Below are 26630 nucleotides of genomic sequence, written 5' to 3' on the forward strand. Positions count from 1 at the left end.
AGCCTCTGAAGGACTTTATTCCTGCAGTTTCCTCTTCTCTCTTCTGCATCATTCACCTCTCCCCACTCCCTGGTGCCTTCTTATCTAATCTGTAAACATGTTCTGTATCTGTGGGGGTTTAAGCACGGCTGCAAATTCCTTGACAGTCTTCCCATCAAGAGGGAAGATCTGGCCGGGCACAGTGGCTCACTCTTGTAAAGCCAGCACTTTGGGAAGCTGAGGTGGGTGGATCGCTTGAGTTCAGGAGTTCAAGACCAGCCTGGCCAACATGGCAAAACCCCATCTCTACTAAAAATACAAAAAATTAGTTGGGCAAGGTGGCGTGCACCTGTAATCCCAGCTACTAGGAAAGTTTAGGTGGGAGAATCGTTTGAACCCGGGAGGCGTTTGCAGTGAGCTGAGGTTGCATCCCCATCAAGGTGACAGGCATGTGAATGAAGCCACCTTGAGCCCTCAAAACCAGCCCTTTCAACAGCTGAATACCACCAATGACCCCAGTCCATGCTGCATGGAGCAAAACAATCATCCAGGGGGTCGCTAACCAAATTCCTAACCCACAAAATCATGGAATCGAATACAGCAGGTCCTCAAATCATATTGTTGTATTCAATATCATTTTCTTATAATGTTATGAGAAAACAAAATTGGTCCACTGTCTCTGTGAAGTTTGCAGGTTGTCCCCAGGTCTACCTGGATTTTCTCCAGACATTCTGGTTTCCTTCCACATCTCAAAGCTGTGCATATCAAGTTCATTGGTGTGTCTACATGGTTCAAGGTTGAGTGAGTATGTATGTGTGTGTGAGTGCACCCTGCAATGGGATGGCATCCTGCCCAGGGCTGGTTCCAGCCTTGCACCCTGAGTTGCTAGGATAAGCTCCAGCCACCTGCTACCCTGAACTGGAATAAGCAGGTAAATAATTATCTTACTTGTTTTTATTAATCTTTCTTAAATATAAAATATATGTATAACTCACATTTATTTTATTTTATTTGTTATTTTGAGATGGAGTCTCGCCCTGTCACCTGGGCTGGAGTGCAATGGCACAATCTTGGCTCACTGCAACCTCTGCCTCCCAGGTTCAAGTGATTCTCCTGCCTCAGCCTCCCAAGCAGCCAGGATTACAGGCGCATGCCACCACGCCCAGGTAATTTCTTGTATTTTTAGTAGAGACGGAGTTTCACTATGTTGACCGGGCTGGTCTCAAACTCCTGACCTCGTGATCTGCCTGCCTCGGCCTCCCAAAGTGCTGGAATTACAGGTGTGAGCCACCACACCGGGCCATTTATTTTAATATTTAACATTAGAATTGTTTTGGTCTTTATTTATACATTTGGTGACCACAGGAACTTAACTCTTGTTTATATCAATTCACCTATAGTAAAATTGGTTTCATTACACATGGCTTCATTTAAAGTCACAGTTTCCAAGAACCTGTCAACAACGTTAAGTGACGACGTACTGAATAATGACTTGTTTTAAGCCACTAAGTTTTGGGATACTTGTTAGCAAGAAATAGCCACAACAATGTCCCCCACCTTAAGCAGTTTTTAAACTCTACCATGTCCTATTTTTCTGCTCCATCTCACCGCAGAACTTCTCCAGAGAGTTAAGAAGGCTAACACACTTTCCCGTGTTCTAACTCACTCCCCTCCTGCTTCAGTCTCAACCCCTCAGTAGACCCTGCCCTTGTCCAGGTCATAAATGTCTCCTCTTACTTAGTCTCTAAAAACCTGATCAGCCATGCTCTCCTCAGTGAAACACAGGCCTCTCCCCTTTCACGATAGCAAACTTTCCTGAGTTTTCTTCTACCTCCCTGACTGCTCCTTCTCATCCCCCTCAGCTCATTCCTCCCCCTCTGCCCACCTTCAAAGGATAGAATGATAGCTTAATCTCCTTCTCTTCTGTCTCTATTCACGTTCCCTAGATGACCTCAACCCGTCTATTGGCTCTAAGCACCACCTCACGCTGATGCCTCCCAAATGTAGTCCCAGCTCTCCCCTGAATTCCAGAACTGGAAGGCCGATTGTCTCCTCAACATTTCCTCTGGAGACCTGACAGACATCTCAAAACTTCACATGGCCAAAACGAGCCTGTGGTTTCCCTACCCCTTATAGGTGGCTCTCTCGGATTCCTCTATCCCAGGAAATGGCGTCTCAATCCAGCCAGTTCTCAGCCAAAAGCCTGGGGATCCTCCTTCATGCCTTCTTTCCTCTCATCCCTCATGTATTAGTTTCTTGCGGCTGCTTTAACAAATTATCACAAATTTGGTGGCTGAAACCACAATATTTGATATGGTTTGGATTTGTGTCCATCCGAATCCCATGTTAAGTTGTAATCCTCAATATTGGAGGTGAGACCTGGTGGGAGTTGATTGGATCATGGGGGCGGATTTCCCCCTTTGGTGCTGTTCTCACGATCGAGTTCTCACCAGATCTGGTTGTTTGGACGTGTGCGTCACCTCCACACTCTCTCGTGTCCTCCTTCTCCAGCGTTGTGAAGATGCTTGCTCCGCGTTTGCCTTCTGCCTTGAGTAAGAGCTCCCTGAGGCCTCTTCAGTCATGCTTCCTGTACAGCCTGTGGAACCATAAGCCAACTAAACCTCTTTTCTTTGTAAATTACCCAGTCTCAGGTATGTCTTTATAGCAGTGTGAGAATGAACCAACACAATACTGTTCAGCCGTAAAAAGGAATAACATCTTGATACGTGCTGCAACATGGATCAACCCTGAAAATTATGCTTAGTCAAGCCAGAGACCAAAGGACAAATATTGTACGATACTACTTATAGGAGGTACTTAGTATAGGCAAATATAGAGACAGAAAGTAGAACAGAGGTTACTAAGGGTTGGGGGAAAGAGGGAGTTATTGTTTCACTAGTACAGAGTTTTTTTGGGGGATGATCAAAATGTTTCAGGTATAGATAGTGGTGATGGTTACCTAATATCTTTGTGAATATATTTAATGCCACTGGAGTGCACACCTGACAAATGGTTTAAATGATAAATATTACGTCGTATATAGTTTACCACAATAAAAGTAACAACAACAACATACACATTCATCGTGTCAAAGTTCTGGAGGGGAGAATTCTGCAATCAGTTTCACTGGGCCAAAGTCAAGGTGTCACCAGGGCCACACATCCTCCAGAGGACCCTATCCACTTCCTTGCTTTTTCCAGTTTGAAAACAGCATTCCTTGCATTCCGTGGTCCCTTTCTCTATCTTCAAAGTCATCCATGTAGCATCTTCCTTTGGTTTTTGTTGTTGTTGTTGTTTTGCTTTTCTGAGAAAGGGTCTCGCACCATCACCCAGGCTGGGAATGCAGTGCAATCGCAGCTTGCTGCAGCCTCAACCTCCCACCTCAGCCTCCCAAGTAGCTGGAACCACAGGCATTTACCACCATGCCTGGCTAATTTTTAAACTTTTTGTACAGACAGGGTCTCTCTCTGTTACCCAGGCTCTCTCTGTTACCCAGGTTACTCCTGGGCTCAAGCAATCCTCCCACCTTAGCCTCCCAAAATATTGGGATTGCAGGCATAAGCCACCATGCCCCGCCTTCCTTCTGTCTTCACATTGCCTTCTCTGTAGTAAGATCTCCCTCTTCCTCCATCTTATAAGAGTAGTAGTGATTACAGGACAGATGAGGTGCCTCACACCTACAATCCCAGCACTTTGGAGAGCTGATATGGGCGGATCACCTGAGGTCTCGAGACCAGCCTGACCAACATGGAGAAACCCTGTCTCTATTAAAAATACAAAATTAGCTGGGTGTGGTGGCGCATGCCTGTAATCCCAGCTACTCGGGAGGCTGAGGCAGGAGAATCGCTTGAACCTGGAAGGTGGAGGTTATGGTGAGCCGTGATTGCACCATTGCACTCCAGCCTGGGCAACGAGCAAAATACTGTCTCAAAAAAAAAAAGAACAGTAGCGATTACATTCAGGGCCCACAGGGATAATCCAGGATAATCACCTCATTCAGGGTCTTGAATCATATACGCAAAGTTCCTTTTGCTATATAACATTGACATGTTCCAGGGACTAACACATGGATATCTTTGGGGACTATTTATTCAGCCTAACACACCTCACTTCCAATCCACCAACAGATCCTATTGGTTCTACTTTCAAACCATATTTCAAATCTGTGTACTTGTCTTCACCGTTACTGTTATTACTCTCAGGGCAACATCACCACCTCCCCCATGGGCATTTTCAGCAACCTAAAACCACAAAGGTTTATTTTTCACACTATATACGCATTGTGGTCAGCCCTGGGGGAGCTCGGATTTTCCTAGGGATCCAGGCTGATGGAGCAGCCACCACCAAATAGTGGCAACTGGCATGCCAGTGAGGCAGAAAGAGCTCTGGAGGGCCTCATACTAACAACTGGATGGCATTGTCTGGAAGTGACACACATCGCTTCCTGTTGCAAATCATTGGCTAGAACAAAACATGGAAACGTGGCCCCACCCAACCTCAAAGGGCCAGGCAGTACAATCCTACCAGTAGCCAAAACAGGGAAAACCTGAACTGTATGCTCAATAGCCTTAATGACTACCACAGAGCCTTTCACAAAATGATCCCAAATAACCTTTCCAATCTCTCCTCCCTACGCTCCTCCTCCATGGCCCCTACCATCCTTCCGTCCTCCCACCATATTGAACTACCTGTTTGCTCAGCACACCATGCCTTGTCAAGCCTCCATTTCTTTCACTTACTGGGCCCTGTGCCTGGGATGCTGTTAAGAGGTAACCATTATTCTGACCATTGATTTGTTTTGCGTGTTCTTGAATTTCATAAAAATAAACCTATATAGTATGTACTCTTTTGTGTTTGGCTATGAGATTCATCTGTGTTGTTAAGCATGGCAGAGTTCATTCCTTTTTGTGGCTGTATAGTAACCCATTGTATGGCTATACCATGATTTATGTATCAGTTTTTCTATTGATAGCCTTTTGGGTTGTTTCTGTTTTGGAGCATTCACAAAGTTGCTATAAACATTCTTTTGGTGGCTATACACACTCATTTCTCTTGAATATAAACCCAGAAGTGTAATTGCTGAGTAATTGGGTAGACATATGCTTAGCATTCATGGATACTGCCAAGCAGTTTTCCAAAGTAACTATACCATTTGACATTCCCACCAGCAGTGTATGAGTTCTAGCCAGGCATCATCTGAGCCTAGGAGTTTGAGCTTAGCCTGGACAGCATAGTGAGCCCTCACCTCAAAAAAAAGTTACATTTGCTCCACACCCTTGGCAACACTTGATATTGTCAATCTTTTGAATTTTGGCCACTCTGGTGGGTGTACTATAGTATCTCATTGTGGTTTAAATTTGCATTTCCATGATAAATAATGATGTTGAGCACATGCTCCTATACTTATTGAACAGCATGCATTTTTTCATTCAACAAATGTTACTGAACATCCGTGCTGCATCTGCACGTTTCTATAGCAATGGGGAATAAATAACACTTGAGCTCCACAAGATTCCAAATCATTACTTTGTTAAGCACTTTTATTTTTGAACGAATTTTTGTTAACATATTAGAAATCTAAATAAATGCACAGACAAACCCTGACTACTCTTCTGAGGAAAATTCCAAATAAGGGAATGTAACTGATCAGAAACAGGAGAAGGAGAGGGCACAGTCACACTCATTCATTCAGTAAATCTCTCTCTCTCTCTCTCTCTCTTTTTATTCCTATATGAGACAGAGTTTCGCTCCTGTTGCCCAGGCTGGAGTGCAACAGTGCAATCTCAGCTCACTGCAACCTCTGCCTCCTGGATTCAAGCAATTCTCCTTCCTCAGCCTCCTGAGTAGCTGGGATTACAGGCACATGCCACCACACCCAGCTAATTGTTTGTATTTTAGTAGAGATGAGGTTTCACCATATTGGCCAGGCTGGTCTCCAACTCCTGGCCTCAGGTGATCTGCCTGCCTTGGCCTCCCAAAGTGCTAGGATTGCAGGTGTGAGTCACCGTGCCCAGCCCAGTAAATCTCTCTTAAGCATCTACTGTGTGTAGGTGCTGCCAGATACTCAGATACAGCAGTGAACAAGCTGGACACACTTCCAGGACGAACAGAGCTCACAATTCAGCTTTTTGTGATGTGATAATGTGCTCACACTGTGCATGATTTCTTTCTCTCTTCCACCCCTTCTAGGCTGGGAACTGCTTGAGGGCAGGGTCCAAGCCTTGTTCATCTCTGAGCCCCCGTGTTATATAGTGAGCACCTGGGTCACTTATTAGCATGGTCTCAAGATACATGTGCTGAACTCCTAAGCCAATTCATTTACTTTACAAATGAAAAATATGAGATAGACAGAAGCTTAAGAACATAGACACTGTACACAGAAAGATGGTAGTGGTGTTGGAATGAGAATCCAGCATCTTGTGTCCCAGTTAAGGTCCTTTTCCCTTAGTATGCTGCCTCTGGCTGTGGTAAATTCCAGAATATAATTTGTAAATGTTCCTATCCACTGTCCCATCCCACTTCCTACAGTGACATGCAAAGTAAAGTGGCAGGTTAGAGTCTGACCTCACATTTCTGTTTGAATCTTTTCCACTATGGATTTTAAAAGGATCTCAAACGGTATTTTCTAAAATTCTAAGCATTCTATCCATCCTCATGCTGAAACCTGACTTGGTGAGTGACACTTCAGAAAGAAAATAAACATGAGTCTCAACCCATTACTACTTTATTTCCTCCAGATCATTTCCTCACAGGCAGGTCAGCCACGTCAGTGAGCCCACTCAGATGTCTTGGTTTCTACCCCTTGGAAGCTTCTTCTCTACATTCCATATCGGGAGAGCTGGCTCTTCCCGGAGACTTGACGACCTGGTACCGTCTCCTCCCACAATCACCCTCCCATTCTTCTGGCTTATCTCTGGTGTCAGAGAAGAATGTAATCTTTAGGCTTGTACATTCTGATTCCCGTATTTTGGGGAAAACCTCTCAGCGTAGCTGACTGGCATCTGGAGGGCAGGGCAGGGCAGGGGCAGCTGGCTGAGCAGTCACCTGTCACCTGGGTCAGCCTCATCACCCCATTGCAGGCTGCAAGAGTTGTAAAGAGAGCTGGACAGGACCCACTTAGAAGATACCAATTCTGGGTCTCTGGGGCAGTCTGTGTTGGGAATATTTCTTCCTGGAGTTCTGGGGGTAAGATGGGAACAGCTGGAGTCAGAGCCCTTGAAACTGCTCAGTGGCTTGATGCTTACCAGATGTGTTTACTTAGCCATACCTTCAGGGAAAGACTCACATTGCTAATATCAGGGCAGGTGAGACCTGGTCAGCTGTGCAAATAAGCCCAGAGCCACAGTGGAACAGTGAGAATTAGATCACCCTTCCTTTTCACCGGGTAATTAGGAACTCAACACTGTGTGACCTCAGACAAGCCAATTTCTCCCTCTGGGGCTCATTTTCTCCTAAAGTGGACAAGGAGGGATGGGACCAGACAAGTTCTAAAGTTCCTTCTAAGGCCAAAGATCCATGACTCTGATTTTTATCTAAATCCATAAAAGGGTGGCCAAGTATATAATTACTGGCTCTTTCCCGCCCTCCCCCGAAACCAGCTGCTGTAGGTTTACTGTCAGTCTAACCTTGTAATCTTCTTCCAAGAGAGTTGTTTTCTCTCAAAGATTCTAACAGTGTAGGGAATCTGAATTGGAGGGTTTTCTGGGACTCAGTTTTCTTCCTCCACTTCTGCTCACTCCTCCGTCTCAACTGTCACCTTAGCCCTTCTCAATGCTGGGATGCTGGAGGACTTGAGCTGCGAATTTCAGGAACTTGAATTTGATTTTTACTGTGTTGAGTCCTGCCCCATCCACTCCTGGGCGCTGTGGAGAACACCATGATCCTCCACGTACACTGTCGTGCCTTTTCCCATTCATTCGTCAGAACATTTCTTTTTTTTTTGAGACGGAGTCTGGCTCTGTCGCCCAGGCTGGAGTGTAGTGGCTGGATCTCAGCTCACTGCAAGCTCCACCTTCCGGGTTTACGCCATTCTCCTGCCTCAGCCTCCCGAGTAGCTGGGACTACAGGCGCCCGCCACCTCGCCCGGCTAGTTTTTGGTATTTTTTAGTAGAGAGGGGGTTTCACCGTGTTAGCCAGGATGGTCTCGATCTCCTGACCTCGTGATCCGCCCACCTCGGCCTCCCAAAGTGCTGGGATTACAGGCTTGAGCCACCGCGCCCGGCCTTCGTCAGAACATTTCTCCTGTGTGCCAGACGCCACCCCAGGCACCGGGGCTAGGAAATAAATCATGTGACCCAGTTATCAGGAAGTTTAGTCCTAAATTACAGAAGAGCCACATCACTCTGCTTGATGGCAGGTAGCCAATGTTCCCTAGGAAAAAACACCAAGGCAGGCACTTAATTTGCTTGGGGGCATCCGCTTGGGTGAAATCTTGAAGGGTGCTATAGCAGGTGATGTCAGTGCCCTGCCTATCCCCTTAGACCTCCGTGGAGTTGCTTGATCTGTGTGCCAGGAAGTTAAAGCCACAGGAAGAACCCTCACACCAACAAAAAGCAGAAGCTGGCGGAAAGATACCCCTCTTCCTTGCCACTTGATGGAACAATCCTGAGGCATGCTCTATACAGTCTCGCAGAGGCCCCCAGCAAGATGGAGCCCCAGTAGTCCACAGCAGTCTCTGCTCATCAACACACCATCAGCACCTTTCCTTCCCTGTCTCACGTCCTTATTCCATCTCCGTACTCCTTGAGATGGCCTCCCAAATAAATTACCTGCATGGCACCCGGGTCTGTATCTTAGGGTCTCCTTTCAAGGGGACCCACACTAGTAATCAAATAAATTAGCTGAAATGGAGACTAAGGCAATCTAGGGGGGCATCCAGGCAGAGGAACAGCTACAGTAAAGCCATGGAGGGCAAGCATGGCACGGCACGTGGTGCAGCAATTGAAGGATGCATATTTGTTGGTTCCAGAATTGTGATGCAAGACCTTAGCATTCTTCTCTGGAGAGGACAAACACTTTAGTCCTCTTGTCCTGACCTCCAAGAAGTGCTAGAAGAGGAGAAAAGGCTGGAAAAGAGGGCTGAGCTTCCCTGAGAGGTGCCTGGTGGGCCCTACCCAGTCATCCTCCTCAGTCTTGGGCCCACAGTCACCCAAGAAGTCAGCTCTGTGTATTTTGAGAATGAGCTGCTCAACTATGGAAGGAAATTTCCCAGTGTCTTGGCTTCTCACACAATTTGGGTCTAAGTATTTGGAAAAGATTCTCTTGTGCTTAAGGGCATATTGTAGTATCAGATGCTGAGGTCTATGGACGGCAATATAAGACAGTGGTTTGGCTGGGCACGGTGGTTCGTGCCTGTAATCCCAGCACTTTGGGAGGCCAAGGTGGGTGAATCACTTGAGGCCAGGAGTTCCACACCAGCCTGGTCAGCATGGCGAACTCCTGTCTCTACTAAAAATACCCCCCAAAATTAGTCAGGCATGATGACGCATGCCTGCAATCCCAGCTACTTGGGAGGCTGAGGCATGAGAATCAGTTGAACCTGGGAGGTGGAGGTTGCAGTGAGCCACGACTGTGCCACTGCACTCCAGCCTGGGTGACATAGGGAGACTGTCTCAAAAAAAAAAAAAAAAAGACAGTGGTTAAATCACATAGCTCACTCCATATGTTCTCCAGAATCTACAGCACAAAAACCTTGGCGAGCCTCAGTTTCTTCACCTGTAATATAAGTATAATAGTAAGTACCTGGGAGGATTGCATGCATACGGCATTAGGCTCTGACCATAGTAAGTGCTCAATTTTTGAAAAGGGGATGATGATGCACACAGAGGGTACTACCCACTGAGGCAAGGTCCACCCTCTGTCCCAGAAAGACCGATAAGCAAACCCTGCCATGCAGGCTCTGCCATCAGCCTCCCCAGCTCAGAAGCTGAACGGGGCAGCCTGCCAAGGATGTGTGTGCTAGGGTTGGGTACAACCAGGGCAACAGGGCAGTCCAGAGGGCCAACCTCAGGTCAGCCTGGCCCGGCCAGGCCCTTGCCACCACTGGCAAACTGGCCAGGAAGCAGCAGTGGCAAGAAGTTGGCTCAGAGGGCCTGGGCCACACAGGATGGCCACTCCAGGCAACCACAGGATAATGCCTTCAGGGGGATTCCTCAGCCAGGGCCACTCCAGAACCCTCGCCTACTAGTACACAGAGGAGTAGCACCCCGACATGGCTCCCCAAGGTCCTGTTTCATAGGCCTCCGTGGTGAACCAGCTTCCTTCCTCCTCAGGGTCTCTGTTCGATCCAGGCATGTTTCCATGGATTAGGCTCCCTCTCACCTGGGAGAGCCCTGCCTGGACTCCCCAAACCCCTGCTGGCCTCAGCATGGTCAATCACCTTACATGGGTGGACCTGGCTGGGTTAACTCTGAGGGAAACATGATGTGCTAATTCTTTTTTTTTTTTGAGGCGGAGTCTTGCTCTGTCACCCGGACTGGAGTGCAGTGGCCGGATCTCAGCTAACTGCAAGCTCCGCCTCCCGGGTTCACGCCATTCTCCTGCCTCAGCCTCCCGAGTAGCTGAGACTACAGGCGCCCGCCACCTCGCCCGGCTAGTTTTTTGTATTTTTTAGTAGAGACGGGGTTTCACCGTGTTAGCCAGGATGGTCTCGATCTCCTGACCTAGTGATAAGCCCGTCTCGGCCTCCCAAAGTGCTGGGATTACAGGTTTGAGCCACCGTGCCCGGCGATGTGCTAATTCTTTTTGTTTGTTTGTTTGTTTGTTTGATAGAGACAAGGTCTTGCTATGTTGCCCTGACCTGTCTTGAACTCCTGCTCTCCTGCCTCAGTCTCCCAACATGCTGGGATTACAGGCGTAAGCCGCCATGCCTGGCTTAATGTTTTAATTCTTGGGCATGGAGCTCTCCATGCAAAGGCAAAGAGGAAGCAGGCTGCCCACTGGTCTGCATGCTGACTCCACCTCTAAGTTGAACCCACTTCTTCCTGACTTCTTCCCACCTGGCCTCCTGTGTCTCCATGGCATGTATTCCTACCTCTGGGGCCTGGGCCCAGGCTCCCTGGGAGGTGACTGCATGAGCCTCAGGCTGGGTCGCACAGAGCGGCCTGTCCCCGCCCTGCTCGGGCAGAGGAGCAATGCTTCTGAGCAGCAGGGTCCTAGCTGGCACTGAGACTGAAGGATCTTCTTCAGGCTGTGGGTGGAGAAGGCCTCAATGGAGATCCTCAGGAACTTCCAATTAACCAATCAACCCAATAAGCAAGTTTCTGAGGTATCCTGGAGTTCCTCAGGGCTGTCCAGATAAGGACTGACAGGAGGAAAAATACATAAAGTTCTGGTCTCAGTGTCTGTCACACAAAGCTGCGGCCCATTAACCCTGATGAACTCTCAGACTGGGCTAGGCGGGATTGGGGGAGGATGCAGATCGAAGGCCCTCAGAGCAAATGACCAGGCTCTGCCTTGGGACTTTGGGGGGAGAGAAGTGCTGTCTGCTCCAAACAAAAGCGCTCTAAACAAAGCTCACTCAAGCATCGCATCTTCGGGAGACCTGGGGCTGGTAATCAGGACCCAACCTCCCAGGCATGGAGCGGGAATGTTCTTTCTGCGTTTCCGCCCTCTGTTTATTCTCACTCCTTATGAGAGACAAACGTCCACACTGTCACTGAGCGGGGTCCCAGAGCCACCAGACTGTCCGCGGGGCCTCTTGGGTCTGGTTTGAGCCTGCTCCTGCCCCAGACCCTTCTGAGGATCCTCTCTCCTGCCACTTTTTCCTGGAAATCCCTGCAAGCTTCCTCTAGACTCGGATGCCTTCCCTCTGGGAGAAGTGGCTTGCTCCTCTCGCTGGCTCACCATTTAGCCTCCAGCCATCCCAGGAAATGGGAGCCACCAGCAGGAAGGATCAAATTCCTGAGAGGTGACCGTGCTGCTCTGCCTCACTGCACTCCACTAGCCCTCATCGCTGACTCCTTTCATTTCTCCAGCCTGAGAAAGGTGGTGTTCGGGGAGGTGAAGTTGGGGAGGGCTAGGGGGAGGTGCCAGGCCTGGAGAGGGGTGGGCGCAGGCCCTAGTGGGAGAGGAGGGAGCTGAGCAATGAGGGTGTTGGCTAAAAACAACAGTGTCTTGATGGGAAAGGAGGAGCGATGGGAAAGACTGGAGTGTCTCAGGCCCTCTCAGTGGATGGGTGTTGTGCGAGAGAGGAGGCTGGGAGACAGGTCTCTCTCTGGAGTTCAGAGCTGAGTTGCTGTCCAAATCAATGGTACCTGGAATCTCTAAAACAAAACTGAGGACTTCAGAGGTGCATCCAGAGGAGCCACACTCCAAAAGGACCACTTCCAGGTAAGCATGACACACTGCTGGATGCACACGCTCCTGGCTTCAGGTTCCAGGATCTTTCTCACTGCCTTTATCCCCAGCTAGCAATAGGGAGACCCTTCCCCTGGCCCCTGCGTGGTGGCTGGGAGATCTGCTGGTCAGCACAGAGAGCTGGGAAAGGAATACACATCTGCAGTCATGAGGGATATCGAGCAGTGACCTCATGGTCAGGGCCTGGTTAACAGTATCTTTGCCACTCCCAAGCTAGCTCATGGCTGCTGGCTCTTCCTCCGCTTGATCTCCTAGCTGACCTGTGCAACCCTAAGTACTCCAGAAATTCCACAACTAGCAGCTCTCAGCCATCCCTCTTGGGCAGGGCTAATACTGGGGGCTCTGGTTTTGTTGGAATCCACATGGGACCAGGAAATGTTTGACTCCAGGGTTCACAGGGCTTTGTTCTTCTGCTGAAGGCAACCCTGGGCATGCTCCCAAGAAACGGACTCCAGGACTTATTTTAGGCAAATTAGGATTCCCCTGTGGCTGGGCAGGTCTAACGAGGGAAAGCGGGGTAACTGAGAGGCGTGGAACTGACAAAATCTTCCTAGAGTACGTGTTTCTATCCCAGCAGAGATTCTTCCTAACTGAGGGCATTCACGTTTATGGAGCAGTGACTGTTTACCTGGGGAGAGTTTGCAGCAATGAAGGGGACATCCCTTTCCTGTAGAAGCTCACCGGATGGGGGTACACAAACGGAGGGAGTTATTGAGAGATTCAGGCCCAGACTGGAGAGATGAGTAAGGCGTCCCTCTCACGAGAAGGGGGAAAGGCATCCCTGAGGGGAGGAAGAACAAGGGGTACCACGGTGCTCCTGGGGGAGACGATAGGGCAAAAGCAGACAGGGGCGAGGTCACTGCACACCAGGCGACTCTGGGAACGTCTCCCTGCCCTTTAGGGAACATCCAGGGCCTGTGCGTCTCCTCAGAGCCCTGGAGGTGGGGTTGGGACGCGCATCTGCCCCTTTCTTCGGAAGTTCCTGTGGATTTGATGGGCGTCCTGCTGTTCTCTCTCCAGTCGCCATGCGGCAAACCCTGCTGCTGCTGCTGCTGCTGCTGCTGCTGACTGTGCTGCGCCCCAGCTGGGCAGATCTTCTCCAGAAGGTCCCGCTCTTCCGGGTCACTCAGCAGGGCCCCTGGGGGAGCAGTGGCAGCAACGCCACCGACTCGCCCTGCGAGGGGCTGCCCGCCGCGGGTGCGACGGCCTTGACCCTGGCGAACCGCAACCTGGAGCGCCTGCCCGGCTGCCTACCGCGCACACTGCGCAGCCTCAACGCCAGCCACAACCTGCTGCGCGCACTGAGCGCATCCGAACTCCGCCACCTGGAGCAGCTGCAGGTGCTGACCCTGAGCCACAACCGCATCGCTGAGCTGCGCTGGGGCCCGCGCGGGCCGGCGGGGCTGCACACCCTGGACCTCAACTACAACCAGCTGGCCGCTCTGCCGCCGTGTGCCGGTCCTGCACTGAGCAGCCTCCGCGCCCTGGCGCTCGCCGGGAATCCGCTGCAGACGCTACAGCCCCGGGCCTTCGCCTGCTTCCCCGCGCTGCAGCTCCTCAACCTCTCCTGCACCGCGCTAGGTCGCGGCGCACAGCGGGGCATCGCCGAGGCGGCGTTCGCTGGAGAGGATGGCGCGCCCCTGACCGCGCTCGAAGTCCTGGATCTCAGCGGCACGTTCCTCGAGCGGGGTGAGTCCGAGCGCCCCGCGTTTTCAGCAGACCTCAGCGCAGAGCCAGGCTGCGCGTGGGCTCCTGAGGGCAGGGCTGCATTCTTCCTCGAGGGGTGACCCAGGTGCCCAGCTCGCAGCTGGGTTCAAAAAAACACCAGCTACATTTTTCGAGCAAGAGGGCCCAGTTTGAAGCGCCACACAGGAGTCACTTTCTTGAATCCTAAGAGATGGAAACTGTTACCATCTCCGTTTTACATATGAGGGAACCAAAGCACAGAAAGGTGAAACTTGGTCACACATTAAGCAAATCTGAACTCAGGCATTCTGGGTCCAGAGCCCAAAACTTTAACCACGCTGTTCCACTGCTTCCCAGCATGACTGGATAAGTGTTTGTGGAATGGGGAAGTGAGTGCATGCTTTGGGGCTGATGAATGGAAAAACTGAGCCGCAAACATGCAGTTAGCTGAAGTGACTGAGGCTTCCAGGATGAATTCACTGATTTCTCTACCTGGTTGGGCAAAATTGTTTCTGTGAATGTTGAATCACTCAAACAAGCCACAGGAGAGTGGCGAGGATAACCGGTCTCCTGTTCCTGGTTCTTTGATTCACAAGGTTGGTTTTACTATTTTTTAAAAAAACACTTCACGTGTCTACAACCACCTGTTTCATCAAAGACATAGAGAAAAAACAGCTAGAATGGGGAATACCGAGGGGAAGGGGCACGTTCTCCATGTATTGGCAGAGCCGCAAAATTAGGTTTCTGGGGCCGCCTCGCCTCCTTAAATACATTCCACAGAAGTTCCCCACTCCTGACAGACATCAGAGCAAAATCTGGTTATTTTTTGTGTGGACTTTAAGGAGAAGGTGAGGCAGCAACAGACTTGGAGACAGTGTCCTGGGTTCAAGCCTTGTCTCTGCCCCTTTCCAGCTATGTGACCTTAGGCCAATCAATCCCCTCTCTGGCCTTGGCCGACTCAGATTGGAAGAAAGGAAGGACTGGTTATCCCTGAGCACCCTTCCAGCTGAAATGACCACAATTCTGAGATTCCCAGAGCTGCTAACTGTGCCCATGCTCAGCAATGACCTTCACCATTCACCTTACCACTCTCGTTCTTTCCTTCATGCCGGGCTGGCCTCCTGGGTTTGTGCGTTCTGGAGTGGTGGGCAGTTTCCTTTCTGTGTTTCAGTTGAGTCAGGGTGGATCAGAGACCTGCCGAAGCTCACATCCCTCCACCTGAGGAAGATGCCTCGGCTGACGACCCTGGAGGGGGACATTTTCAAGATGACTCCCAACCTGCAGCAGCTGGACTGTCAGGACTCCCCAGCACTTGCTTCTGTCGCCACACACATCTTTCAAGACACTCCACATCTACAGGTCCTTCTGTTCCAGAAGTAAGTGCTTCTGAGGCACATCTTAATCACATGACTGATTTTTGCCCATTACGCTCTGTTGAATTTTATAGAACAAACCAGACCATAATTTTTCTTCCACTGCTGTTCCGAGTCCTTTCTGGGGCTTTGTTTTCCCCCACCTGTTGGGTGATATCTTGGGTAGGTCCCAGATAGTCCACCCAGCCATCTAACCTTGCAACTCAGTCCGGTTCAGAGTAGTATTAGAATGCCAAACTCCGATGCCTTTAAAGTTTATTTTAAGCCCGCACTTAGAAAGGTACGGTGGGAAGAGGTGAGGAGGACCTCAGGTCTACTCTGTCTGGATCTGCTTTCTTCCCCACATGTCATGCAAGTTCAGTCCCTTCCAGAATCTGAGTGGGTCTGGGGATGAAAGTATTGATATTGTTAGAAAATCCCTTGGAAGTCTAGGGGCAGGCCCTGTTAGTCCTGTTTTACTCAATGCAGTCACTAAAGATGGAATTATTCTTCTAAAAGGATGAACAACTTTTCAAAGCAAAGGCAGAACCATTCACTCATTCTTTCCCTTATTCAATAAATAGCTATTGAGCACACAATGTTGTGAGGGGAAATGCTTTGTATCTCTGGCTCAGACTCCTTTGAGCTCGATAAAAACCCAAGAACTGTGTAAAGTGCCAGGATACAAATATCAAGTAGTTTCTTTATCTGTAAAATAGAGCTATGAGGATAAAAGCTCGCTTTGGGATTTTTCATGAGAAAAAAGCATATGGTTTATGTAGACCACTTAGCTCAGTGCCTGGCTTATGGTATTTGTCCTCTAAAATTAGTGAAGATGATGGTGGTGGTGATAATGGAGATGCTGATGGTGATGACAGTGATGGTGATGGTGTTGATGCTGATTGATGTCAGTGATGGGGATGACATTGGTAGTGATGGTGATGGTGATGATGATGGGTGATGGTGCTAATTATAATGGTGAGGATAGTGATGATTGTATAATAAAATAGTGGTAGTGAGGCCAGGAACGATGGCTCATGCCTATGACCCCAGCATGTTGGGAGGCGAGGTGGGTGGATCACCTGAGGTCAGGAGTTTGAGACCAGCCTGGCCAACATGGTGAAACCCCATCTCTACTAAAAGAAATAAAAAATTAGCATGTGTGCTAATTTTGTGGTGTGGTGGCACGTGCCTGTAGTCCCAGCTACTTGGGAGGCTGAGGCAGGATAATTGCTTGAACCTGGGAAGTGGAGGTTGCAGTGAGCTGAGATTGCACCATTGCACTCCAGCCTGGGCAACAAGAGTGAAACTCTGTCTCAAAAACAAAACAAAAAAATAGTGGTGGTGAGAACACTGACAGTGACAATGGTGATGTGATAGTGGTGGCGATATTAATAAAGATATTGATATTGATGGTCATGATGACTGTGGTGATGATGACATTGACAACATGGCCACTGCTTTCAGGGAGCTCACAGTTCAGTACAGGCAGCAGATATCTGCCATTTATCATAACACTTTGTGATCCATAGCAGAGACACACACCATGTGCTGTGTTATAAGGCAGGTGGGGGTAATGATCCATCAGACTGGATCAGAGAGGCTTCTACAGGAACAGCATAATCGGTCCATATCTCAAAAGGCGAGTCCAGGCTCACCAGGTGAATGTCAGAAGAGAAAAGCCATGCAGGCCCAAGAAGAGCAAGTATCCCAGGTTCAGAAGCGATGACCACTTCCTCTCATCCCTCTACTTGTCAATTCACCGCAATCTGACCACCCACATCAGCTGCCAAGTCAGTGGACACATCTGTCTCTGGAGCCTATTGTTTATTTCCTCCCACTTGATGTTCTCTGTCTCTTTGGCCGCAGGATGTTGCCCTGGTGCTTCTCCAGCCTTCCTGGCTAGGTCTTCTTAATGTCCTTACCTATTTCCATTTATTTCTTTCTTGCACTGTCACCCTATGCACTACTCCAGCACCATCCCCTTCCCTCAAGCCTAATGCGTCCTCCTCCATCTCTGTGCTGAGGATGCTTAGTTGAGTATCTCCAGCCAAGGGCATCTGATGAGCCCCAGAATTGTGTATCTAATTGCCTGCTGGATAGTAAAGATCTATGAGGCATCCAGGGGAAATGTTCCGTAATAACAACACGAACCTCTTGTACTGTGCCAGGCATAGTTCTAAGCATATATTGAAGTATTTATTCTTGCAGCAATCCAGATAGGATTCAGTCATTATTCCCATTTCACAGATGAAAAAACTGAGACACAGAGATGTTAAATAACTTTCCCCAGTTCACAGAGTTAGTAAATAGCAGAATCAGAATTTGAGCCCAGGCAGTTTGGCTCCACATCTGATACCCTAAACACAATGCTGCATCAGACCCAAGCTTGGAGGAGGAGTGTCTGAGCCAGAGGTATAAATTTGGGAGTATAAAGATGATATCTGAAGCCAAAGGAATTCACGAGATCACCAAAGCGACAGTATAGAGAGATGAGGGCCCAGAAGTGAGCCTTGAAGAACCCCAACTTTTAACATCGGGATGAAGAAGAACCAGGAAAGGAGACCAAGAAGGTATGACCAGTGAAGTAGCAGAAAAACCAGAAGAATGTGATGTCCTGCAGGTCAAGAGAAGAGAGTGCTTAAGGAGGGAGGGAGTGGTTGGCAAAACCATCAGGAGCCCTAGTCAGCTGAGAATGGGGTGACTACGGGATTTGGCAAAATGTGGGACATCGGCATTCCCTTAGGACATTCATTCCTAAGGGAGCCAAGTGAAAGGGGTGGAAGAGTCATTGCAGGAGTCAAGTCCCCAGGACTCGTTTCATTTCCATCCCCAGCAGCTCCTGTGACAGCCTCCTTCTCTTTGACCCTTTAGGGCAACTCTAGATCAAGTCCTCTTCATCTCCCATCTTCCTTACTGCCTTCCGATAGATGTTTCCATCTTCAGAGGCCCCATTTTAGAGCAGGGAGGTTTTATTTTCATTTATATTATGGACCCTTTTGACAGTCTGGTGAAGCCTGTGGGTCCACTCTTTTTATTATTTATTTATTTATTTATTTATTTTTGAGATGGAGTCTTGCTTTGTTGCCAGGCTGGAGTGCAGTACCGCAATCTCGGCTCACTGCAATCTCCGCCTCCTGGGTTCAAGTGATTCTCCTGCCTCAGCCTCCTAAGTAGTTGGGATTACAGGTATGCACCACCACACCCAGCTATTTTTTTGTTTGTTTTGTATTTTTAGTAGAGACGGGGTTTCACCATGTTGGTCAGGATGGTCTCGATCTCCTGACCTCGTGATCCACCTGCCTCAGCCTCCCGAAGTATTGGGATTACAGGTGTGAGCCACTGCTCCCATCTGTGGTCCACTCTTATCAGAAGAGTGGTGTGTGTCTGTGTGTGTGTGTGTGTGTGTGTCTTCTTCTTTAACGCCTTAAGTGACAAAATCTTCCAGTAAGTCTAATAACTTTCATAATTTTAATGATTGTAAATGACATGGAACTACTGGAAAGTGACATGGAAATATTTGCAATTTCTATTAGCAATTCTCCAACAGAAATGATTTAGGAGAGCAAATGGAGACTTCTTCCTCACTAGGGCCCTGTCAGAAGCAAAGAATACCCAAATGTGACATGGATCAGGAACCAGCCAGGCTCTCCTTCCTCAGCATGTAGGTGGCATTGGGTGGCAGAAAGAACCACCAAATCAAATTGTGCCTTTTCCCCTAAGAATAATTTTCTTAACATGTAGAACATGTAACATGCTGTCTACCTCACTAAGTTGTCATAATGATGTTAATGAGACAATGTAGGTAAAGGACTCAGAGGTGTTAGTCAAAAAATAATGTAATCCTCTTCCTTTCCCACTTCAGGGAAAAAGAAAAGCATTTCCTTTCCACAAAAAAAAAAAAAAAAAAAAAAAAAAAAAAAAAAAAAAAAAAAAAAAATACTGACTGAACTCTGATTCTAAGATTTCCATTCTAGCTGTGTAAAATCTGCAAAAAACAAGCATACACGCATATATACATATATATACTTGAATATGCAGGTATGGCTTAAGTTTTAATGTAAATGGCACATACATAAATTTGGTGTTCCAGAGGTGACTGTCACTTTCCCACTGGCCAAAAGTGATAGAGCAGATCTGGGTGACATGTCCTTCCTTTCCCAAAACAACAGCATCTTCCCCAGAGTAGTAGAAGGCAGGTTCCCAGGCAGATTGAGGAAAGCCAGCCTTTGGTCACAAGAGACTTGAAGGCAAAATGCAGCTCCCATTGCCCTTGATGAATTATTACTGAGTACATGTAAAGGAGTCAAAATCTGGGAGGTCCAGGAGACTCAGGGAGTTGAGAAAGTCAAAGCCAAACACTCTGTGAGACTCTGGGTAAGAAAGAGAAGGGAGGCAGGAGCAGATCTGCCATCGCTAGGTGTGGTAGACTCTGTGCAAAAATGGCCTCAGTAATTCCCCCATCCCTGTAGGTGCAACTCTTTGCAACATGATTGCAGCTCCTCCTATATATATATATATTTTTTAATTTAAATTGTTTAGAGTCAAGGCCTAGTTCTGCTCCCCAGGTTGGAGTACAGTGGCACAATCATGGTTCACCGTAAAATCCAATTCATGGGCTCAAACGATCCTCCCATCTCAGCCTCCCAAGTGGCTGGGACCACAGGTGTACTCCACCATGCCTGGCTAATTGTTAGTTTTTTTTTTGTGGAGTCAGGGTCTTGCTATATTGTCCAGGCTAATCTGAAACTCCTGGCCTCGAGTGATCCTCCCACCTTGGCATCCCAAAGGGCTAGGATTACAGTCATGAGCCATCGCACCAGGCCCCATATTTCAAGGAGTCTGTTGCTCCATCTCTTGAACCTGGGCTTGGCCTTGTGATTTGCTTGGGCCAGTGGGACATTAGCAAATGTGGTATAAGAAGCTAGAAAGCAATTGAGCACTGAGACCCGCCCTCTCCTGCTGTTAGGGATCCCGCCACTACTGTGTGGATAAGCCCAGGCTAGCCTCCTGGGTGATGACAGACACACAGCAGTCCCAGCACACCCGGTTGAGCCTTACCCATGAGGCCATCCCAGATCATCTGGCCCCAGCTGAGCTAATCCAGACCACAAGAAACACTGAGCTAACCCAGACCACAAGAACCACTGAGCTAACCCACAGAATCAGGCCAAAGAATAAATATTTATTGTTTTAAGTTACTAAGTTTGGGGGTTATTCTCTACTTATCAAGAGTTCACTGATGCACTTAAATGAGGCATCTTCCAAAGGACTGGCGTTGAGTGTCACCAGCCATAGTGCAATAACACTGGTCCATAATAACAATATCTGCTTGTATGTAGAGATTTGCATTTACAAACACTTTCATTATCATGCACTCTTTTTTGTTTCTGTTTGTTTTTGTTTTATTTTTTGAGACAGGGTCTCACTCTCCTGCCTATCCTGGAGGGTAGTGGTATGATCTTGGCTCACTGCAACCTCTGCCTCCCAGGCTGAAGTGATTCTCCTGCCTCAGCCTCCCGAGTAGCTGGGATTATAGGTCCACCACTACTGCCCGACTAATTTTTGTATTTGTAGTACAGACAGAGTTTCACCATGTTGGCCAGGCTGGTCTCGAACTCCTAACCTCAAATAATCCACCTGCCTCGGCCTCCCAAAGTGCTGGGATTACAGGTGTGAGCCACCGTGCCCAGCCAACACACACTCTTTTTGATACAACCATCGTCATGGGAATATTGTCCCCAGTTGACATGAAGTATAGTATTTCCTGTTAGGTTGTTATCTCTGTTTTACAACAGAGGACAAAAAATGAAGTTCAAGGTCATTAAGAGTTTTGCCCAAAGCAGTATTCTCCAACCCCTATCAGAATGCTTCTGATAACCGTGGGCATTGTTCTGACACCATGCCTCTTTGGGAAGATCTTTGATCCAATTGTAAAAACCTGACTTAATTAATTTTTTGGTGTGTATTTCAGCTGCAACTTGAGTTCCTTCCCTCCTTGGACCCGGGATTCCTCCCAGGTCCTATCGATCAACCTCTTTGGCAACCCTCTCACTTGTAGCTGTGACTTGTCTTGGCTCCTCATGGATGCAAAGAGAACTGTCCTAAGCAGGTAACACATTTACAAAGCAGATGGCTGAGGGGTGAGGCTCAGCCTTCAGGACCTGAAGTTCTCCAGCTTACATCTTGCTCACGTGACTGTGCTTGGCACTTTGGCCATGTTGGGCTGGGCAGCCTTCCCCATGTAGTCACACTCAGGGATCCAGGTGATGGAAGCTACCTCCATTCCAGCCAGCCAGAAGGGGCAAAGAACATGGAGGAGCAGATATGGGAGGTTTTTAGTGAGCCAGGCTGGGAGGTGATACTCCTCACTTCCACTCACATTCATTGGCCAGGAGCCACACCTACCTGCAAGGGAGGCTGGGAAATGTGGTCTGGTTTAACCACTGGGTTCTACTGAATCCGCAAGATGGAACCTGGCCTCCTGCTCCTGGGTTATCCAGTCCTAGGCCCATGGGCTTACAGAGCTCTCCTGGGAAATTCCTATGAAGGCTATTGGCTAGAAGAGCTGTTTTTGCAGTGGGGAGCCACATTTAGGCTGGCCACCAGGAGACAGTGGGAGCTGGGGGGCTGGGAACACCCCCAGTCCTGAACACTTTCAAAACCATTTCCACCAGATAAACACTACACCTTGGGAGGCAACCCTCCATCACCACCATTCTGCAGGATTCTTTCTGTTTATTTGGAGACAGGGTCTTGCTCTTTTGTCCAGGCTGGAGTGCAGTGGTGTGATCATGTCTCACTCATTACAGCCTCAACCTCCTGGGCTCAGCGAGCATCCTACCTCAGCTTCTAGAGTAGCTGGGACCCCAGGTGCAAGCCACCACACCAGGCGAATTTTTTAAAATCTTTTTGTAGAGATGGAGTCTCATCATGTTACCCAGGCTGGTCTCAAACTCCTGGACTCAAGGGATCCTCCCATCTGGGCCTCCCAAAGAGTTGGGATTACAGGCATGAACCACCACGCCCAGCCAATATTCTTTTCTCATCTCCCACCTAAGCTCAGCTGTGAAGTGGGGCTCAGTCTGCCCCCCAACCCCACATTCCCTCCAAAGAAAAGCACCTGGGCCCTTTGCAGTCGAGGGTCTCATCACGGTATTAATGATGAAGCTGACAGTACAGGCTCTGAAGCCAGAGAGTCCAGCTTCATCCTACTTACTACTATTTTGTTATTTTTTTTTAGAGACAAGGTCTTGCACTGTAACCCAAGCTGGAGTGCAGTGGCATGATCACGGCTCACTGCAGCCTCAGACTCCTGGGCTCAAGCAATCCTCCTGCCTCACCCTCCCAAGTAGCTGGGACCACAGCCATGCACCACCATACCTGGCTAAGATTTTGTTTGTTTGTTTTGTTTGTTTTGGTAGAGACGAGGTCTCACTATGTTGACCAGGCTGGTCTCCAACTCCTGGCCTCAAGTGATCCTCCTACCTGGGCCTCCCAAAGTGCTGGGACTCCAGGCATGAGCCACTGTACCTGGCCTACTTACTACTGTTGATTTGAGCTGAGTTATTTCATCTCTCTGAGTTACTTCGGCCTCTACCTTCTCATCTATAAAATGGGGTAATAGAGTCTACTGCATAAGTAGTGCAGACTAAATTAGTTGACACAGTAGAGTGTGAAGAATAGCCCCTAGCACGTGAGAAGCACTCAGAAATGGTAGCTAGTATGAATACTTTTTTCTTTTTTTTGAGACAGTCTCCCTCTGTTGCCCAGGCTGGAGTACAGTGGCACAATCTCTGCTCACTGCAATCTCCACCTCCCAGGTTCAAGCGATTCTCCTGCCTCAGCCTCCAGAGTAGCTGGGACTACAGACACCCGCCACCATGCCCGGCTAATTTTTGTAGTTTTAGTGGAGACGGAGTTTCACCTTGTTAGCCAGGATGGTCTCGATCTCCTGACCTTGTGATCTGCCCACCTCAGCCTCTCAAAGTGCTGAGATTAGAAGCCTGAGCCACCTCGCTGGCCCGAATATGTTTTTGTTGTTGTTGTTGTTGTTGTTGTTTTAGACAGAGTCTCACTCTGTCACCCAGGCTGGAGTGCAGTGGTGTGATCTTGACTCACTGCAAGCTCTGCCTCCCAGGTTCACGCCATTCTCCTGCCTCAGCCTCCAGAGTAGCTGGGACTACAGGTGCCCACCACCACCCTTGGCTAATTTTTTGTATTTTTAGTAGAGATGGGGTTTCACCGTGTTAGCCAGGATAGTCTCAGTCTCCTGACCTCGTGATCTGCCTGCCTCGGCCTCCCAAAGTGCTGAGATTACAGGCGTGAGCCACTGCGCCGGGCGACTATGGTTTTTATTACTAGTGCTCTCTTGCCAGGAAGCAGACAGGTGAGAACAAAATGGCAAACGACACTCAGAGAATCTGGACTCCTTCTCACAGTGCTTGCCCCGGGGTAAGCTCTGCCATTGCTAGCTATGGTGTCTTGGCCAATTAGTTCCTCCTTCTAAATTTCTGTTTGCTTCTCTGCCCAATGGGAGTGAGGACAGGAGCTTCCTCCAAAGGTTTCCCCAGAATCAATTAGGTGATGTGTGTGGCGTGTGTGCCCTGGGGTGCCTGGCAGAGATGCGTTGATGGGCTTGGCAGGGGGTGACATTGGCAGTGAGGATTCAAAGCTCTGCCCAGAAGCGTCCCTGAAGCCAGACGTCTTCTAACTGGTTGGCCTCCCCTCCAGGGCAGCAGACACTGTGTGCGCGCCAGCTGCGGGGTCCAGCGGCCCCTTCACAGCCTCCCTCTCACTCTCCCAGCTGCCTGGAGTGTGCCAGTCCGACCAAAGCAATACTCTCCGAGCTTCACACCCACCCGGCTTCAACCACTCCACGTACGCACAGGGTCCCACCGTGGCGCCCAGTGCAACCCCTGCCACCCAGCCTGAGGGAGGCCAGCAGAGTGTCTCCAAGGCCCCTACCGTGGGCTCCCGCACCATAGCTGCGTGGCCGCACAGCGATGCACAGGAGGGGACTGCCTCTTCCACCACCAATTCTGTAGCAGGTCACAGCAACTCCAGCGTTTTCCCCAGGGCTGCCAGCGCCACCGTGTCCCAGCACAGAGAACATGCCCCCGGGCTTGTCGTTGAGCCTAGTATCTCAGCTGCCTCCACCCCACTGGTGAGCAAGCTCCTGGGCCCCTTCCCTACCTCGTGGAACCGCAGAAGCTCGCCTCAGCCCAGCCAGAGGACACACACCACACCCCAAGCCCCCAACCCGAGTCCTTCTGAGGGCGGGATTCCAGTCTTGCTGCTGGACGACTACAGCGAGGAGGAGGAGGGGAGGAAGGAGGAGGTGGGAATGCCTCACCACGACGTCCCCTGTGATTACCATCCCTGCAAGCACCTACAGACCCCGTGCGCTGAGCTGCAGAGGCGGTCGCGGTGCCGTTGCCCCGGCCTCAGCGGGGAAGACACCGTCCCAGACCCGCCCAGGCTGCAGGGGGTGACGGAGACCACGGACACGTCGGCGCTGGTCCACTGGTGTGCCCCCAACTCGGTAGTGCACGGATACCAGATCCGCTACTCTGCGGAGGGCTGGGCGGGGAACCAGTCGGTGGTGGGGGTCATCTACGCCACGGCCCGGCAGCACCCTCTGTACGGGCTGTCGCCGGGCACCACCTACCGCGTGTGCGTGCTGGCGGCCAACAGGGCAGGTCTGAGCCAGCCGCGGTCCTCAGGCTGGAGGAGCCCGTGCGCCGCCTTCACCACCAAGCCCAGCTTCGCGCTCCTGCTCTCCGGGCTGTGCGCAGCCAGCGGCCTGCTGCTCGCCAGCACCTTGGTGCTGTCTGCGTGTCTCTGCAGGCGGGGCCAGACGCTACGCCTGCAGCGCTGCGACACGCACCTAGTGGCCTGCAAAAACCCGGCCTTTGATTACCCGCTGGAGCTCCAGACCGTCAGTTAGCCCAGCTTCTGGGCAAACACCTCTAACCGAACTGGATCTGAGCGCAGAAAGGTGCAGGTCAAAAACGACCCCATCCGCTCCCAGGGTTTCTAATTCCCCTGAAGCCAGGATGCCTTGGGCACACATGGAACTTGCCACACTGAGTGTCTCAGTCCAAGGAACAACTGCCCTCCCTTCCTTCTACTTTACTCTCTGTTCCCAGAAACCTGATGGTCAATGCCAGATCGCTCCCCACTGCCACCAGGCCTTCCTGTGTGTTGTTTCGTTTGGGGTTTTCAGCAGTCAGTGCCCTTCTATCCAGTAGAATAGTGTGTGGAAGTAGGAAGGGATGAAACAGGGAAATTGCATAACCCAGCCTCTTTGATCGTTAGAAATAACATCCTCAGGTCTTTCCAGCGGAAGCTCCTTCATGGTCAAGCTCTGAGGCATGATGAGCTCTGTTATTCAAGAAATCAGTTCCAGTGGATTTCCAGTTCCAATTCCTGAGAACCGGGGTTAGGGGGAGAGCTAATTAATGGTTGCTTCGTAAGGGCTTCTGGGTTTATTAGTTCCATTTCAGGACATGACAAGAAAATACACTTCCAGCTTTACAGTTAAAACCAGTTTTCTGAGAACATTTGTCAAACACTGGGAAAAGCTGTCCTTTTAAGTTAGTCTTTACTGTATTTCACCTAAGACTAAGTGGACAAATGAATTATAAATTCATTTTTTAGGAAGCATAATAAACTTTGAAAATCTTTTTTCTTAATTAGAGGGAAGAAATGAGCTAAAGAGAACCCAAGACTCTAGCTAGAAGCCCAAGTGTTTCTCTGCCCTAATTGCATCAAACAATGCCTTAAAATCTGTGTCTTCATGTGGGAGGCATCTACTCTGTCCTCTACTTTTTCACTTTTATACAAACTCAGGGGAAACTCAGGGGAAAAAATGATTCTATGAAATTATAATTAGAGCCATATTTCTAGATTTTAATTTTCAACATTAGCATTTATTAATTTCCTGCAGCTGCGGTAACAAGTTAGTAAAACTGGCTTAAAAGAACATAAATTTATTTTCCTGCAGTTCAGGTCAGAAATCCCAAATCAAATTATCAGTGGGGTTGGTTCTTCTTGCAGGCTCCAAGGGAGTTGTTCCATCTCCTCTCCCAGCTTTGGATGGTTGGCAGCAATCCTCAGTATTCCTTAGCTTGCAGACATCATTCCAATCTATCCCTCCATCAACTCACGGCATTCTCTGTCTCTCTGTTCACATTTCCTTTTTTTTTTTTTTTTTACAAAAAAACCTAGTTATTGCGTTAAGGCCCACTGTAA

The 26630-nt window shown here is 49.2% G+C and overlaps 1 protein-coding gene across 1 annotated transcript; it reads left to right on the forward strand.

The window, feature by feature from the left end:
• The first annotated feature begins 12078 nt into the window (after positions 1-12078).
• On the forward strand, positions 12079-25561 carry LRRN4 (leucine rich repeat neuronal 4). Its single transcript, XM_023217972.3, has 5 exons — positions 12079-12309; positions 13357-14025; positions 15194-15398; positions 21349-21486; positions 24108-25561. Exons 2-5 carry the CDS (start codon positions 13362-13364, stop codon positions 25321-25323), a joined length of 2223 nt encoding a protein of 740 aa, XP_023073740.2. The 5' UTR covers positions 12079-12309; positions 13357-13361; the 3' UTR covers positions 25324-25561.
• The last annotated feature ends 1069 nt before the right edge of the window (positions 25562-26630 follow it).

This window comes from Piliocolobus tephrosceles, chromosome 20, assembly GCF_002776525.5.
Source record: "Piliocolobus tephrosceles isolate RC106 chromosome 20, ASM277652v3, whole genome shotgun sequence".
Taxonomy (NCBI): Eukaryota; Metazoa; Chordata; class Mammalia; order Primates; family Cercopithecidae; genus Piliocolobus; species Piliocolobus tephrosceles.